Source organism: Amaranthus tricolor, chromosome 10 (genome assembly GCF_026212465.1).
Source record: "Amaranthus tricolor cultivar Red isolate AtriRed21 chromosome 10, ASM2621246v1, whole genome shotgun sequence".
Taxonomy (NCBI): domain Eukaryota; kingdom Viridiplantae; phylum Streptophyta; class Magnoliopsida; order Caryophyllales; family Amaranthaceae; genus Amaranthus; species Amaranthus tricolor.
The window spans coordinates 3,129,233-3,146,976 of NC_080056.1; the positions used below are offsets into that span (position 1 = coordinate 3,129,233).

General features: G+C 33.6%; 3 protein-coding genes across 6 annotated transcripts; 1 reads left to right on the forward strand and 2 right to left on the reverse strand.

Moving 5' to 3' along the window:
• Positions 1–1,189: 1,189 nt before the first annotated feature.
• Positions 1,190–4,348, reverse strand: LOC130825107 (molybdopterin synthase sulfur carrier subunit). 4 transcript variants are annotated; one of them, XM_057690150.1, is made up of 3 exons: positions 4,135–4,348; positions 3,205–3,412; positions 1,190–1,748 (listed from the first exon to the last, which is right to left on the reverse strand). In XM_057690150.1, the coding sequence occupies exon 3, from the start codon at positions 1,688–1,690 to the stop codon at positions 1,382–1,384; it is 309 nt and encodes a 102-aa protein (XP_057546133.1). In that variant the 5' UTR covers positions 1,691–1,748; positions 3,205–3,412; positions 4,135–4,348; the 3' UTR covers positions 1,190–1,381. The 4 variants fall into 4 exon arrangements, with proteins under 4 accessions (XP_057546133.1, XP_057546134.1, XP_057546132.1 ...); XM_057690151.1 differs by having other exon boundaries at positions 3,302–3,364; positions 4,135–4,347; XM_057690149.1 differs by having other exon boundaries at positions 3,302–3,412; positions 4,135–4,347.
• Positions 4,349–7,110: 2,762 nt separating this feature from the next.
• Positions 7,111–11,176, forward strand: LOC130825109 (RNA-binding NOB1-like protein). The gene is made up of 5 exons (XM_057690153.1): positions 7,111–7,512; positions 8,599–9,667; positions 10,341–10,509; positions 10,626–10,742; positions 10,834–11,176. Exons 1-5 carry the CDS (start codon positions 7,203–7,205, stop codon positions 10,978–10,980), a joined length of 1,812 nt encoding a protein of 603 aa, XP_057546136.1. The 5' UTR covers positions 7,111–7,202; the 3' UTR covers positions 10,981–11,176.
• A 903-nt stretch (positions 11,177–12,079) lies between these two features.
• LOC130825111 (mediator of RNA polymerase II transcription subunit 7a-like) lies at positions 12,080–17,022 on the reverse strand. The gene is made up of 5 exons (XM_057690154.1): positions 16,783–17,022; positions 16,592–16,661; positions 15,751–15,917; positions 15,574–15,647; positions 12,080–12,514 (listed from the first exon to the last, which is right to left on the reverse strand). The coding sequence occupies exons 1-5, from the start codon at positions 16,915–16,917 to the stop codon at positions 12,454–12,456; spliced, it is 507 nt and encodes a 168-aa protein (XP_057546137.1). The 5' UTR covers positions 16,918–17,022; the 3' UTR covers positions 12,080–12,453.
• Positions 17,023–17,744: the final 722 nt, after the last annotated feature.

Consider the following 17,744-nt stretch of genomic DNA (forward strand, 5'->3'; position numbering starts at 1 on the left):
ATTTTAAGAGATGATATAATTGGTTGTTGACGGTTTATATATATGATCAGTTGGTAGCATTAATTTTTCTGTTAGTTATAAAACTAATTGTTTAAATCAGTTGTTTAAGTTTGGAGTTTGAAAAACCAGTTGTTAGATGTTGTTTACTAGAGCAAAAAATATAAGAAAACTAAATTCAATAAAAAAGCTGTTTTAATTTAGAAGTTAACTGAAAGCTGACTTTAGGTCATTTACAAAATATTTTTTTTTGGGTGATTTAATCAATCATAAACTCGAAAAGTAAGAGTCAGTTAAAAATAATGTGGATTAAGACTTTCTACTTTTGTATAAAGTTAGAAAAATATGCATCCGAACTATAGATTTATCACCAAGTCCTTCCTATCCAAATCCAAGTGAAGTGAATCATACGTTGGACCCATGAATGGTGCAAATAATGTGTCATTGTCTGATCATTTTGCAAAGAATTGTTTGCCTTCGGATTTGATTTTACGTTCTCAGCGTTTTGCTTTTTCTTTGCACAAGGACTGAGACAGATACAGGCTTGGAATGAGTCTTCAGTCTTCACCTTCTCAATAATTCCTTGTTAGAGTGAATATTTTGTAGCACATATAAATGTAAGATAGGGACTGAAAGGAAATACTTCACACTATGTAAATACAACACTAATTATCTATTGGGGCCGTTTCATCGTGAGACAACTTTAATTGGATCAATTCAAATTATTGTTTAAAAAAATTGCTTCCCGTACAAGTGGAAAATCAGTCTAATTGTTTTTGTTACTAATAGGCCTTTTGTATGGATCCATCTCACGGTGAAACGGTCTCATACAAGACAAATTGAATAAAGAAATATATATATATATATATATATATATATATATATATATATATATATATAAACCCTACAAGTAAAGGATAAAGAAAGTAATTATTTCTATAGGTGATAAGAATCAAACCTGTCGTAAAGGCGAAAGGAAAACCTTTAATAATATCAACCCGTGATTTATGAATATTGGATATAATTCTTACTGTCATATGTCTTGATCTGAACAAAACCAATGCCACGTATTTTGCAACGAGAATCGTTGTCCACAGAAAAAACTTGTATTTCTGATACTATATCAAGGAATCGAATCAACTCCACGTTATTTATAATTACAATCTCTTCTAGAAAAAACCAAAACAAAACAAGATTAACAGTAGCGTGCATATGTTTGTACAGTTCGGTATAAACAAATCCACCAGTCTATAGCTTATATATTACACTGGACAATTAATTATTTTTTCTCATTTATTCTACTTCATTATTATTATACATATGAAGGCTTGAAGTACATCATAAGGTTAAAAAGGGTATAAAAAGACAATTTGAACTTAAGTTATTACCCTCCGCTTATCGGTGGTATGATGGCTAGTTCATCCCTATGCTTAACGATAGCTAATTCAGATGCATACTCCTCGTTCAAAGCCAGTACCATACACCCTCTTAAATCTTCGAGTCCTGGAAACAGAGCAACAATCTTATCTAAACAATCACGAGCTGTGCTACCAGAGGTTACCTCCAATGGCATATCAGCTAATCCAGTCAAATCCCGAGCTCTGGCGAAAAACAACACCTTCAGTTCAATTAGTGACTTTTCATCACTTTCATAACAGTTCCCTTGATTTTCAACTTGGTCGGTCAGTGCCATCTTGTTGAATAGCCCAAATTGGCCAAAATGTAGGAAACTATGTTGAACCCCAAACTGCCTGTGCCATATTCGATAGTCAATATCAACAGCAAAGCCAATACAAGAAGCTTAAAGGAGTCATAGCCTCATAGGCACCAATGAAATAATGGTGCTTATGATCGGAAGTAAGAACAACTCAAACGTTTAGAGTGTTTGTAAATTTTTTATCCCCTACCCCGATGCAAAAGAGAATAACAAAGAATCAAGTATAGCTTAAGCCCCTGATACAATATAAGAGAACAGATTAACACACGACAACTAAATTTTAAATGTGAAAAGATATATCAAATATATCTCTTGCTAAACAAGGTTTGCAGGCAACATGACACATGACTACAAGATTGCATACTTACATATGCTATGCTCAAGCAATGAAGTAGGGAAGCATATTGAAAGAAGTGGGCAACCAAAACTAAAATTAACGCACTCCATTGACGCATTGGCACACCATGTATTTAAACTAGAGGTGTTCATTTAGGTAATCGAGTTGATTAAATCGGATCCTATATCCATATTGGTATTTACACAATTGTTAATCTATTATTTATGTCGGGTCAAATTGGGTTCGGTTACAAGGTCGGGTAACTATCAGGTCTACTTTGAACACCTCTAATTTAAACCAAAATTAACACTTTTAGGTTGTACATCATGGTTTAATGGTCAGCCTTTAAGTATGAAGACCAAGATTTAGCCATACGAGATAAATAAATAAACTTGCAGAGACATTATAATGAACTGATAGTAAAGCATGAAAAATGTTAGTAGGACAATGATAAGAAATGAAGGATCAAGGAACAAAACGAGATGAAATGTTGGACTAGTAAATAGACTTATCAAGTCATGACATTTGCATCTATCCAGCAACAAAACGAATACGAGAGTCCTTTAAGCAGCCAAAAAGAACACAAATTAGAGAGACCAAAATCACATATTCACAAGTGCAACCATATGAGACTAGAAAATAGGAGTATGCAGCATCTAATGTCTACATTTTAAGGTCGACCTAATCATATCCCATCTAGTCTAATTCTTCAAGTTAAGTACTAAGCAGGAGAAATTTAAATTTAGGGGAAAAAATAAACATAGTTAACCAAAATAAAACAGAGGAATAGAAAGAGATGATGGAACAAAACTCCACAAATAGGACAAGCACATAGAAAAACAATTGTTTGTACTCTATTATGTTTAAAGTACTACCAACAGTCGATCATGTCATCCATTAACCAATCAAAGATTACTAACATCAATTTTCTACAAGAACATACAAGGCAAATTTACTCATTATTACAGCACTTCTGAATAGTAAAGCAAGGATTCAGTCTAACAAAAAAGTATTCCCAAAAAACAAGAAAATTTTGGTTATTAATCTAATTACAAACATCACTATAATTCAATTTACAACACACTCTAACAAACACAACCACACAAACCATTTTAGTCACAAAAAGTTTGGACTCAAATTAAAAGTAATTTACCACTAGAAAATGGTGAAAGGATAGAACATGAAAGCTTGGACTCAATATCTGAACTCTGAATTCAAATTACAAATCAACATGAATAAGCATTACTGACTTGATCTAGGCTGATTGGAACCACTTTAGTCTGACTCCGCAACTCCTTCCTCCTTGATTGAGCCTAAAATTCCAAAATTATTCCTTAAATTCTATATCATACAATAACAATCTGCAAGAAAAAGAAGAAAAACCTGAGCGCAAAAAGCCTCAACATCCTCTAGCTTCAAACAAAAATCAGACAAATTTACAAAGTCAAGAGAACATAAGCTTTACTTAAGTTAATCACTATAACAATTAACAAGTCTAATCAAGAACAAAATCAAAGAAAATAACAACTTTAATCGATAATCGATAATTTCATAAATTCCCAACAAAATTAAAACTTTTTTGTTTTAATTAGTGTTACAATCAATAACAATTAAGTTTGAATTAAATCAAAGCTTTTGATATTCCAATTTCATGAATTAATCATTAAAACAAGTGTAATCAAGAACAAAATCAAAGAAAGAAACTTTAATCATCATTTTCATAAATTCATCACAAAATCAAAACTTTTTGCTCTAATTAGTATCATAATCAATTAGCAAAGTAGGTAAAGATCTACAAACAAAATTGTACAATAATCCACTACCCAATATCGCTAAGTACAACAATGATACACCATTTGATTTTTCATTCTACCATATTTTAACTGACGATTACCAGCTAAACCTCTGCGAAAATGGCGAAAACGCGAACTAAATAAATCTCTGACAAAAATCGAAAATGGCGAAAAAAAAATTAAATAAGTACCAAAAATTAAAATCAGGTTTCTTTCGAATTAAGAAGATCTGGAGAAGAAGAAGAATGGTGATGAACTAAAAGAATGGTGATGAACTGAAAGAAACTTACCCAATTAAAAACGGTGAAGAAGAAGAATGGCAGTGGTCTGGATTCTTGTCGACGTCTCAACGTGAATGGTGAAGAAGAAGCAAGATGACGGGCGCAAGATTGAAGAAGATGGGAGTCTGCTTGAAGAAGAAGATTCAAGAAGCAAGATGAGTAGAATGTAGATGACGGCCAGCAAGAATGAAGACGTGATTTCCAAAGGCCCAAGGTAGATTTAGCCAATTTAGGGTTTTCAAAATAAAAAAATAAAATAAAATACAAACTGGATACCGGGTACCCGGTTTCCCAAAATTCGCGATCCGTATCCGACCCTAATACCCGGTTTTGAAACCGGGTACCCGACCTGAATTATCCGAATTTGATAAATCGGGTATTTTACCCGGTTTTAAAAATCGGATCGGGTTTTCCAAATCGGATATTTTAAAACACCCCTACTAATGGCCCATGAGTAGGGATGCAGGCGGGACAGGTCTAATAGGAGACCGCCTGTGGATGGGTCCCGGTTTTATGGGTCATGGGGCGGGTACGGGTATAAAATTCATACCCACCGCGGGGATGGGGATGGGTTTTAGGTGATACCCGCGGGGATGGGGATGGGGATGAGGATGGCAATGCGAAATGGAATTGGATAGTAATGAGATTATTCTGGATTGATTTACTTTGAATGATTTTGAGTTGATGTTGAAATACTTTTGTTTTAGATATGTATTTTTGTTTGAGACTTTGGTTATATGTTTGTTTGAGACTTTGGATGGGTAGTGGGGCGGGGATGATTTTAGGTACAAACACATCAGGGCGGGGACGGGGAAAAAAATTATACCTGCCACGGAGACGAGGAAAAAAATTATACCCGCCACGAGGATGGATATTGCATTAACAGATGGGGATGGGGATGAAAATTTCAATACCCGCTCCGCCCCGCCCCGTTTGCATCCCTACCCATGAGATCCTTCAGTTAAAGACATTTCTTTTCTTGTCCATGAAAGCCCCCATCATATAATCATGTACGCATCAAGTGCATAGAGTAAGGTGTAAGAGTAACATTGAAGATAATCCTTCAATAAATGACATTTGATTTTATAGCCAAAAACCCTAAATCAATCATCTGAAATCTTATTTTAAAAAATTCAAATAAATTACCTAAATCAATTGTAGAATTATTTATGAAACCCTAAACTTATAAACTTATCACCAATCAAACAAAAAACCCTAAATTGATTTACAAATGTGATTTGAAGTATTATATAATCATCAATCATGAATTAAAAAACAATGCTTAACAATTAACATTCAAACAAATCTATAACAATTACACAAATTTAAAAGTTTCACGGAAAGAAAGAAAAAGAGAATATATATATATATATATATATATATATATATATATATATATATATATATATATATATATATATATATATATATATATATATATATATATATATATATATATATATATATATATATATATATATATATATATATATATATATATATATATACATGAAGGCGGCAAGTTGACGGTGGTTGAAGACTATAGTGACGGCAGACCGCCGATGGTAGTACGATACTTTTGATGTTAATCGCTTGAGGGTTTTCTGAAGGTGAACTACTGAATTTGCCTTGCTTGTTGTATCGCGTGAATTGACTAGAGAATGATGAAGGTCAACTTGTATCGTGTGAAATGTGAAATTTATTGTTTGAAAAATAAATTCTACTTTAAAAGTATGTTTGTTTACACGTATTAGCATTTGTTCGGGTCATTTTTATTCGGGTTAAATTAATTTGGGTAATGTTAATAGCTGAATAACAAAATTTGTTTCCACAAACTTTAAATAAGTGATTGATAATTTGCATATGATGTTTTTTATCGCTCTCTAAATCTCATTGGATTTTTTTTTTAATATGTGTTTGAGACTTAATGTTTATATATTTATTTCATAAAATATAAAAAGTTTATATTAAATTTTTATACTCAAAACAAATCTAATAAGATTATATATATATATATATATATATATATATATATATATATAATTATATATATAATTATATATATATATATATATATATATATATATATATATATATATATATATATAATATTTTATTGAACAATCTTTGTGGCAACATCATTAAAAAACGCACTAATATGTTTTATTGGTCATTTTTTAATTCACTTTGTAAATAGAGTAAAAAACATATTAAAATGGAATTGCTACACAATGAAATGATATTTTTGGCATGATATCCAATAGTTACGATCTAATTTTTAATAATTTTAATTATTGATTAAATAGTATAAAATGTTGATATTGATAGAATTTATAATAAGACAAATCAAATATATCACTTATTTAAAAAAAAATATCACTTGACACCTACTCAAAATAATATAATTAAGGGTAATTGATGGATGGTGGAACCAAGCAAATGGATACTCCCAAATTTAATCTTAAATATCTCTAATTGAGTATGATTATAAAATATCACACTTGACTATACCTTAACTTGTAGGCCTATGAAGTTAATTTTAAAAAATTATAGATAAAATAGAATCATAAATTCGTTAGAGACTTTTAGGGGCATTTGGTATATGTAAATGGAAATTTGAGGATAAAAATGTGGGATTGAGATAAAGATTTGACTGTTGGGAATTTATATATAATATACTACCAATCCCTTATTTGGTATGCTAGGGGAATAAGTTGAAAATTGTGAATATATATCAAAAATAAATATGAATTGACAATTTTACCCCATCAAAAATAAAAAAAGCTTGTGAATTTTTTATAAATAAGAGTATAAATATCTTTTCCAAACAAAGCCCAATTCCCACTCCTAATACTTGCCCCCACTAAATATCAAACATAAAATTTTATAATATTTCAAAATTAAATTCTCATTTCCTTCTCAAATTCCCACGTACTAATAGTAAATTACACATTTAATTTGAATTAAAATATAAATATAAAGGAACTATGATTATAGTACTCTTTCAGTTTGGTTGTAACTTGTAAGGGTTCCTAGGGTTTTATCCTTGTTGCGTCTTTCTTCTCCAACCGTAAACAATGGAGTCCCAAGCTCCAGCTCCATGTTGGTCCAATATAGTTAAACAAAATCCGGTAGAATCCCCAACACAACCACCGATTACCACCAAACTGTTGGAAACATGTAAATCTACAAAGGGTATTGCTGTTGCTGTTGTTGATGCCAACGCTATTATTCAAGGAGGAGAAAAGCTCTCATCTTTCGCCGATAAGTTCGTATCTGTTCCCGAAGTTTTATCTGAAATTCGTGATCCTACTTCTCGTCATCGTCTCTCTTTCTTACCCTTCTCTATTGACACTGTGGAACCTTCCCCTGAAGCCCTCAAGAAAGGTTTCTTTTTTATTTACTTTTAATCCTTTTTCTTTAAATTATATTATTTTGTGTTGTTTTTCTCTATGAGTTTTGTTTGATTTATGCGTTGTTTTTCTTAATTGGAAGTGGGTTTAGTCTGTAGTTGCATTTGGGTTATTCTGTTGGGTTGAGTGATTTTGGGTGTTTTATTTGATGTGTTTTTATTAGCATTGCCTGTAAAATTCAGAATTTGAAGTTTGATTGCTGTTGGTAGTTACAATTTATTAGGATGAACTGGTAATTGGTTATGGGAAAGAGTAAATTCATTGGATATGGGTTTGTGATTGTTTTGCTTAATTAGAAGTAGGTTTATGATTGTAGTTGATTTTGGGTTATTCTGTTGAGCTGGAGATTTGGGTGTTCTATTTGATGTATGTATTCCTCTAGTACTTTGTCTAGGTTGTATGATACAAGGGAAAGTAAGGAGAGAGACGAAAAAGGAGGATTATAATGAACTATAATAAAATGACTTAAAAAATCATGTGTATTGCATATTGATGTGAAGTTGCAACTAACATTATTATACAAAATTACGAAATCATGTGGTAGCAATTGCGGTAAAGGTCGTGAAGTGGTTAATGCAGATGATTTAACGATCAATGCAGCCATTGCGTTTCCAAAACATCAAAAATTTTTATATTGTGGTTGGGATGGAAGCGATACAACTAATATTCTGCACCATGGTTGATTCTCTATTAAGGATTACTCGGAAACAATCTCTTTGTTTTTACAAGGGTAAGGTTGTGTAGATATTCTCTCTTAATCCGCATAGCTGAGAGTCTTAATGACATTGGTCTAGCTGAATGTTGTTGAGCATTTTCTGCGTAATTCAGAACTTATATGCTACGTTAATGTGTTTTATTATATATTGGATGTTTGTTGTTTCAGAAGTTTGTAACAATGTACTTTTTCTTGCTTTCCTCCTATGATTTTTAAAAGGGATCGACTCACTATGGAAAAACTTCTTAGATATTTACTTCGGCATATTCCATTAACGAAATAGGTTATTCTTTCAGTGCATCATGATTGACATTAATTTGACCTGTGATTTCGTATTCTTGACAGCTGTCAGCTTTGCTAGAGCAACAGGTGATCTGCAGACTCTTTCTGATGTTGATCTTAAGCTCATTGCTCTAACTTACACATTAGAGGCACAATTTCATGGCACAAGTCATCTTAGAGACAGTCCTCCCCCTATTCATGTGTTGAATGTAAGGAGATTGCCCGAGAAAGACTTGCCGGGCTGGGGTTCCAATGTTCCCAACCTTGAGGAATGGGAAGCATTAGAAGCTTTGGCAGATGGCAATTCCGATCCTAATTCTAGAATTCTCCCGTTAAAAGATTTAGCCTTAAATATCCCTGCCGAGGACCAAACAAATTTGCAAGATGATTCTGTTGAAAATGGGGGTGAAAATCATGACGGTGCTGACTTGACTTCAAGGCAACACCGGAGATTTCCACCCAAAAAGAGAGAGGTGAAGATTGAAGGAAAAAAGATGATGGCAGATGGTATTGATGCATCTCAAGGACAATATGATGATGATAATTCTGGTGATTGGCGTCCTGCGGTAAGCCGAAGCACCCATAGAAGGTTTCTCAGAAGGAAAGCTCGTCGTGAAATGTATGAAGAGTCCTTGAAAGATGATGATCAGCAAGACATCAATAAAAATACTGCAGGGAAAGTTGTGGAGGCTGAGTGTACTGTTCAGACTTGTAATGACAAACATGTCGATCAAGAGCTTCCCGAGGAGAAAAATGTCAGTGAAGGGACAAACGGCGCTGAGCAAATTTCTTCTATTTTGGAGCAGATAAGACTGAATGATTCAGGAGAGGATGAGAAACAGGACGAGCAATCTGATTCTCGCTTAGAGGTGACATCAGTAGATGGTGAATTTGAAAATGCTCATTTTGGAAGTGAAGGGGATAATAATGAAGCATTAGATCACTTGGAGAATCAAAGTGTTGATACCTCATATGCAGGGGATGATGCTAGTGAACAGAGCTGGATGCTGAGATCTTTGTCGGATTCGAGTGTTGTGTGTATCACAGGAGATTTTGCTATGCAAAATGTTATCTTGCAGATGGGTTTACGCCTACTAGCTCCTGGAGGAATGCAAATACGTGAGTTAAACAGGTAAGAACAGTGAAACATAATTCGCTACTTAGTTCGCCTTTTGGATTCACAATTCGCTCGAAATGGTTCAAAAATAGCCTAAAACAGACCATAAATCGCTTTTTTCGATTCGTGATTCACAAGGGAATTAGCTAATCATGTGACACTGGGTGGGAACTTTCCAAATATGAAATCACATTTTCAGTTCAGTGTTTCCACCTAGGTGCATTACATTCTTTTGCATAGTTTTGAAGTTTGTGAAACACAAATGTGAGTCTTAATTAAGACATGCCAGATATTTACTTCTCAATTGCAGAAAGATCTTGGCCAGTGACACTGAACGTGCTTCTTAGAGTGCCTTTTTGTTAATGAAACATCGATTGTCAGCATTATGTTATAACATATGGAAGATTTTGCCTATGGGTTCAAGAAAGGGCAAACTTGTATGCATTTATCTCTATTACATAGCATGCTATTGTGCCTTTTCTGCTAGTCTTTCAACTTTCAAGTGTTCTGGCGGCTAATCTTATTCAGCTACTATTGTGAGAGACCATCTCTCAAAGAGACGACCTCAAAACAAAAATCCCACATTCTTATTTTCACTTTATTTTGTATTAATTGGGCTATTTAACCATATATCTAATGCGTCTCTCGGAGAAACCGTCTCTCACAACAGTTTGTGTATCTTATTTAGGTGGGTGCTAAAATGCCACGCTTGCCAAAATGTAACTGCTGAAGTGGGTCGTGTCTTTTGTCCTAAGTGTGGCAATGGTGGTACCTTGAGGAAGGTTGCTGTTACCGTTGGGGAGAATGGGGTTGTGCTACAAGCAAGAAGACATCGTATAAACTTGCGTGGTACAAAGGTATAGTTTCGACTTTCTGCTCTTTCTGACTAGTTGATATGCTGTGGCTTTAATACGATACAGTTTTCACGTGTTCTGCACAATTCGCTATTGAGCTAATTCTTCGTCTTTGGCAGTTTTCATTACCTTTACCCCAAGGTGGAAGAGATGCCATAACTAAGAATCCCGTCTTACGGGAAGATCAGATTCCGCAAAAGTTCTTATATCCCAAAACAAAGAAGAAATCAAACAAGGTTCGATTTTACTCCTTCCAGTTGATTCACATGCTCTTTGTCCCTCGGTCTTTTTCGTTAAACTAATGCGTGTAAATATTCATTCTTGTAGGAAGATGATTTCTTCGGTGTGGATAGCATATTCGTTCACCACACTGATAAGAAAGGCTTTCATAGGCCTCCTGTAAGACAGGCATTAGCAGTTTTCAGTGGTAAAAGAAATCCGAATGACAACCATTACTCTCGTGGCAAGCACTGAGTCGGCTTTGCCCGGAAATTTTGTTAGATGTAGTATTATTTTTGTTGTTTTTCCTAGTTTCTGAAAGTCTTTTTATGCATACACTTCCTGTTTATTGATCCCAAATTGAATTGGAATCCTTCCTTCTGATTGAATGTTTTTGTGAATTGCAGAATTATTGTTATATTTGATTGTTATTATTTGATCTCTCAGTTCACTTATTTTCAACAATTATACAGGTGAATTTATTTAAGAATAAACATTAGTTGGGTTTATTTTCAGCAGATCGAGTAAAATTTAGTTTATTTTTTACAATTTCTCCTATTTAATACAAAAATGCACCTAATGTAATTAAGGCTTGTACTTTAGCTACTAACAACTTTAAAATTGATCTAAATGGAACTAAACTAAATGAAAAATAAAGGTAAATGTAATGTGATGTACTGAATTGAAAAGAAATAGATTAAACTGCATATATAAATGGATGGGAAATTGGGGATAACATGCCCTATGCCCTACTATTATTCAAATCATAAAGTGCAGAAACTCTAACAGTCAGTTTGGTAGGTGGTAATAAACGATGGTAATAGGCATGAAAAACTAGTATAATTTTAATTGAAAAATCTCTTGGCTATCTTGATGATTATGCTTGTTCAACTTATAACAAATACATGACTATAATCATTAAAATTGTTGAAAATAGAATGACCTAGGCAATTCATGTACAAGAAAGTGACATGGAAAGAAAATTTCTTTGTGAATCATCAAGTGAAATTGTTTAAAATGACAAATTTAAAACACTAACGGCTTGTTTGGTAGATGGTAATAAATAGTGGTATTAAGAATCAAAAAATAGTTTAATTTTGGTTGAAAAATCTCTTGGCTACCTTTATGATCATACTTGTTCAACTTCAATCATTTCATTTTCTTCACAAAATTCATTTCAATGTATTATCATTAGGAGAGGTGGTATTAGACAGTAATGAAAATTTGTTAACAAAAAAAACTTTTTTATGATCAATGTTTCATTACCACGAGAATGACATAGAACTTTTAATGAAATTTTACACTATAAATCATTCTCATTACTACCATTTAGTACCATTAACCAAACGGGCCGTAAGTTTAATAATATAGAAGTATTCCATAAATGAATTCAAAAGAGAAAATGGAATATATTAGATACATGAATCCATCCCCCAAGGTCTCATACAAAATAAACCTAGCTGTTCCTTACAAAAAATCAAGGATAACATGCCACCGTAGATATAGTCGTCAATCGTCACTGTGATTAATTTTCCACCAGGAGGATCACACAACATCCATAGTACCAAAGCCCTCCAATTTTCAAGTGATGTACGTATGTAGCTGTGTTCAGTGATCTGTTCTAATTGTAGTACAAAAGCAAAGTGTAAACAAGATCATGAGACGATTTCTATCAGTTTTCAAGTACAGCACAATCACATCCTAACAGAAAGTTCTTTTACAAGAGTGTTACTGTCCTTCCAAGGTTCCGAGTGCCTCCTTCAAAAGCTTTTGTGCCTCTTCTCGCCTCCTAAGGAAGTAATCAATGGAGACAAATTTGTCAGAAACCATTTGCAATTATCAATGCTCTTACAAGTTTTTCGAATTATCGCGAACAATTTCAGGTTCAAGTTCAAATGCTAATATAAAATTTGAAAACGATATTACTTTGTACTTTACCAAGAAATTATTGGGATTCAGCAAAAATAGTACAAGTCAGAATCGGATCGAGATCCCTAAAGGCTACTTCACAAATTACTATGTCAAACAATAGCATGCAACCAACATCAGGTTCTGTAGTCATTGATGTTGGACAATTTCATTAGGTTCCAAGAGAACTGTCTAGCTAATTTTTCTTGGTCATAAAACACACAAGACAAATCAAATTCACCCTCTACCACAACCCAAAAATTTTCTTTATGCTTAGATTATGCCACCCCATGGTATAACCTTGAAGTTTCTTAGAAAACGTGTTAGTAAATGGCTGTACAGTCTTTAGGCTTTTAAAGATAGACTAACGTAAGATGGCTTGCCAAACTACTTTTTCACATTTTAGTTGTTCTGTAGCAACAGGCAGTCCTTAAAAACATTTTAAAAAAGCCTTTCAGTTACAGGGAGCTACGGTTGTATAATTTCATATGCCTCTTCTAAATTGAGGGCTGCAAGGCATTCATTTGCCACCTTCTCTTTTCCCAGCGTACCCTCTCTCTCTCTCTCTCTCTCTATCCCCCCCTTCTCTTAGGGGTTGCTATTCTTCATTATAATTTGTTGCAGGGTTGGCATTGTTGATGGAGGATGGTGGAGGTGTAGGTGGCCCTTTTAATTAAGCCGCAACGCACTTACTGGTGGGGGTAGGTATTTGGGTTATATGAAGGCAAATTTGAGAGAAGAGAATTTGGAATCTGAATTGATCAACTAACTGAGAAGTCCCAACCTTTGCCATAAAGATCCTAGAGCTAGCATCCAGACAAATAACTTAATTCCACATCAAATCACGGGTATGGTTCCCAACTAAATTCGCAGCATTGCAACGTGTAATCACATCAACTTAATTCTCCTGAACAATATAGCTCCTTAATTATGCATCCATCCCACGTGGTCTCATTCCTAACTTTTTTTTTAAATTTCGTGTGCTTTCCAATGGCTGTCCACGGCTCTTAGGCTTGTGTCACATGCTTGCGAATCATGAGTCGAAAAAAGTGAATTATGGTCGGTTTAGGGCTATTCTTGGGCAAACTTGAGTGAATCACAAATTCAAAAAGCGAATTAGCTAACGAATCATGTTACACTGGAGACAGCCTAAATCAAGGTAAGTTATCAAACAGATTTTTACAGAATATTTGTTCTCAACAGGCAGTCCTCAAAGTTCATTAGCATCAGCCTTCTTTCACAGACTGTGATTGTATAGAACCAGACAGGCAGACCATAGAATTATTTGTCAACCCCTTTTTTGTAAGCAGCCTCTCTCTCTCTCTCACCCTTCATTCTTATAGGGTGCTCTTCTTGGTTATAGATTTTTGTGGGGTTGACATTGGTGATGTATGACAGTAAGATGGAACAGTCCCTATACACTGATGTGATGGCCATTTTGCACTTAAGTAGACGTGTAAGCCTCAATGTACATCTTGGTGGTGGAATACAGTGGTAAACTTGACACAGGAGACTGTTTGGAATCCATACCAAGTGAAGGTAGGAATCAATATAAAAGTATGCGGGGAAACTGGACACTAAAAAAGGGGGAAATTTTCCAGAACACTGAATCAAGCATCTGAATAAGGAACAGCAGAATAAGGTTGCAAAAACCTCAAATTCCTTTGTATTCCCCCAATCAACTGTAAGAAGTCCTAGACTCTTAGCCCTTTCCATAAAGATGCTAGACAAGTAGTTTTATCCCATAACAAATCACTAGGTATGCGAAGAAAAACAAGGTATTCCATTCTAACCACAGCCCACACCCACAGGCATTGTGCCACCACATCTACATCATTAACCCGAACCAAACAGCCCCTTTCATTATCCTTCCATCTCCCGTGGTTTCATTCTAAAGTCCTAACTTTACTACACATGTTTGTCAATGGATGTCTACAGTCTTAGGCTTTTGGAAACTCTAAGATAATTGTAACTTTATGTAATAGACTGGCCTTCGTACAGGGTTGATATTTGGAAGACATTATGATACAGTTGGAATGTTGCTTGCACAAAAACACATAAGAGTTAGCTACAGAAAAGAGGGAAACAAAGGAAAGTCCAAAAAGGAAGAGAGTAAAGACAGAGGCATAACAAAACTAAGTACTTATCTTCAAATTTCTGCATGTTTCATTAGTCGGTTCAATATTATCATCTTCTTTGATTGATAGTCAATGGCTTTCATACTAGTTCATTAACCTTTCATTAACTGGTCACTAATTTCTTCCCCCCTGGCTTCGTAACATGCACAATTTCTCATATCTTGCCTCCTCATAGACACTTTCTCCAATTTCTGTCTCATTCTCTCATCACACAGATCTCATCTATATGCATGCCAATCCCCTATGCTACAATTATTAACCCATGTAGACTATGAAACTTGACAGTGTTTATTACAACAATTTGCAAATTTCTATTGCTGGTTCAGGCTAGCAGCTTATCTTGTGACAGGTAAAAAATTATAATTTGGACGTAATAGGTGCTCATGTACAATATGCAAGCACAATCTGCGTCCTCATATAAGCAATAAAAACTAAATATGGCTAACACTAACATTCTGTTATGGTCATAACTTATACTCCTTTTTAAGGGTCTCAAAACAATACTGTCTTTCTATCAATGGTGTGAGGTAACCGGATTTTATTGATATACGAACCTGTAATCTCATTACGTCAACATATTGATGAAAAGTTAATTATCATTTAAAAAATCCATATAGATGACTAATTTGTCCGGTATATGTCATCTGATATCACAATCAAATCTCATGACATGTAATAACATGAATGGTCATAATGAATAATCTACTAGACATTCAAATTGCAATTGAAATGGTGGTAAGTAATCAACAAACCAACATCTTCAGGAATTGTAAATCAGATAATGATATTTTAAGAAGCATACCTTTTGATATCCTCAATAGCTTCTTTTCTTCGCTGTATTTGAAGCTCTAGGATATGAATTAATGTTGCCCTGGCCTAATAATTAAAGAGCAACAAATGAAACATGCATATAGCTTAAGCTGACATCACAGAACCATGGTGATAAAAACATTAAATAGATTGGAGTATTGAATTCTACCTGGTGAGGCCGCAGCGAATTCAGCAGGTGATGTAGATTCTTAAATGTAAGTGATATTTCCTCCACTCTCCTGGCATACTGTGATGGCCTTTCAACAAGAATATCAGCCAGCTCTAACAAATGCAACTGCAAGGTCCTATTGAGTGACTTCAACTCTTTCTTGAAATCTGTATGACACCAAGCAATACTAAATATTTATCAACAGACATGAAAGAACAAAAAATCAACAGTTTAAGTACGAATTAAATGAGAAAAATGAAGATTAATACGGAAGTAGCAAGGTAGTTTAAGACTAAACTACAACACGGAAAAATCTACATTTGACACTGATTTCTTGATATCAAATAATAGAGGGCATATTCTACTTTGTGATGATCACAAATCCCCAAACTAATAATGCTAATCCTTCTTTAAACCTAAATATATCATTTGCTTATAATTTTTACATATTTTCCAAACATCATTCGAAGACAACTAATACCTTTAGGCTTCAAGAAAAAGCCATATGAGAACTAGAAAAATCGCTTAAATCGAAAAAGTAAGCAACAAAAAATAACACGAAAATTCATGAATTCTTCATCTCTTTCCCCCTTGAACAAAATTTTCTTCCACCAATATCTCAACATCCTTTCTTCAAACCATATTTACTTATTCCACATAAAATATTCTAATAATGATTTCACAATACAGAAGAAGGTATCACATTATCAAGCACTTCATCGAATTGCCCTACGTATCATTCTAAAGGCAGACAATTTTTTGAGTAATCCCGAGAAGAAAATCATACGAAACAATCAAACACACCAAATTTTTTTGAAGAAACAAAGAGATTAAAGTATACCTATATTTGGTCCTTTAGGGTACAACTGTTGAACCCCTTGTTCTTCCAAACTGGGCAGCGCATCATCAGTCTACAAATTTTGAAAACAAATCAACCACTCCAGAGTTCAATTAATCTCGAAATTCAGAAAACCCTAGCATAATCAACCAAAAATCGTACAAATTCAGAAGACAGAAAGAGAGAAAGCTAACAGTATAAGTAGCCCCATAGCAGATATAGGTGCCTTGAATGGGAGGAGGAGGTTCTGGAGCAGATTTAGGGTTTTCTGCATAGTCCTTGTAGAGCTTGTAGTACGGTGGCGGTGGTGGATAGGTTGCAGTCGCCATTAGAGCTCACCTTGTTTCATCTGGGGCGAAAAACCAAACGAGTTCATTCAATGGACTGTTTTACTCTCTCAATTTGAACATTTGTAGAATTAGAAGTGATAAAAAATCGTAGGATAGTAATTAAAAAAATAGTAAGAATATTACTTAAAATAAAAATATTATATTGTTATATGACTGATCAAAATAAAATGTGTGATTAAAATAAAAAAAATTGCAAAATTTAATAATTTTATTTTAATAATTTATTACATTTATTTTTTGTGGTATGCAGATTAACTTTTAAATTTTGCTGAATGATAGACTACTTAAAAATCATTAATACGCCAATTAAAACATTAATTAAAAAATCATTTGATAAACACACTAAACTCTTAATATAACCACAGGAGTTTTTTATTGAATTTATTTTGATTTAACTTTTTTTGTTATTCCCTCATTCTTAATTGTTAAGTTGATCATTTAGACACAAATAAAAAAGAATTTAAAGAAATCTAAAATATCAAGCATTGAATACATTGATTAATGTGTAATTCAAAAAAAATAGTGAAATATATCAAGTAGCTATTGAAGTTAATAATTATTAATAGTAATCTAGATTATTATACAAGACTATATTCAGGTTAGAATTGAATTTTTTTTGGATTTAAAAAGATCTCGCTCCTGAAAATTTTTAATTTATTCATAAAACAAAATTATTGTAAACATTTTACAATAAACAAGATGTTGTCCAATAATTAAGATTACTTGACAACATCTTGTTTTTGGTTATGTGCAACCTTAAGGCTTTAAGGAAAAATTATTAAACAAGAGGTTAGAACTTAAAAGTC

Bases quoted from the DNA above. Each gene is read 5' to 3' on its own strand.
- LOC130825107 (XM_057690152.1), bottom strand. From the start codon at position 1,690: ATGGCACTGACCGACCAAGTTGAAAATCAAGGGAACTGTTATGAAAGT.
- LOC130825109 (XM_057690153.1), top strand. From the start codon at position 7,203: ATGGAGTCCCAAGCTCCAGCTCCATGTTGGTCCAATATAGTTAAACAA. The intron at 10,510-10,625 runs GTATAGTTTCGA...CGTCTTTGGCAG, and splicing joins TAAACTTGCGTGGTACAAAG to TTTTCATTACCTTTACCCCA. The intron at 10,743-10,833 runs GTTCGATTTTAC...TCATTCTTGTAG, and splicing joins CAAAGAAGAAATCAAACAAG to GAAGATGATTTCTTCGGTGT.
- LOC130825111 (XM_057690154.1), bottom strand. From the start codon at position 16,917: ATGGCGACTGCAACCTATCCACCACCGCCACCGTACTACAAGCTCTAC. The intron at 15,918-16,591 runs GTATACTTTAAT...GGTGTCATACAG, and splicing joins CCCTAAAGGACCAAATATAG to ATTTCAAGAAAGAGTTGAAG. The intron at 15,648-15,750 runs GTAGAATTCAAT...TTTAATTATTAG, and splicing joins ATTCGCTGCGGCCTCACCAG to GCCAGGGCAACATTAATTCA.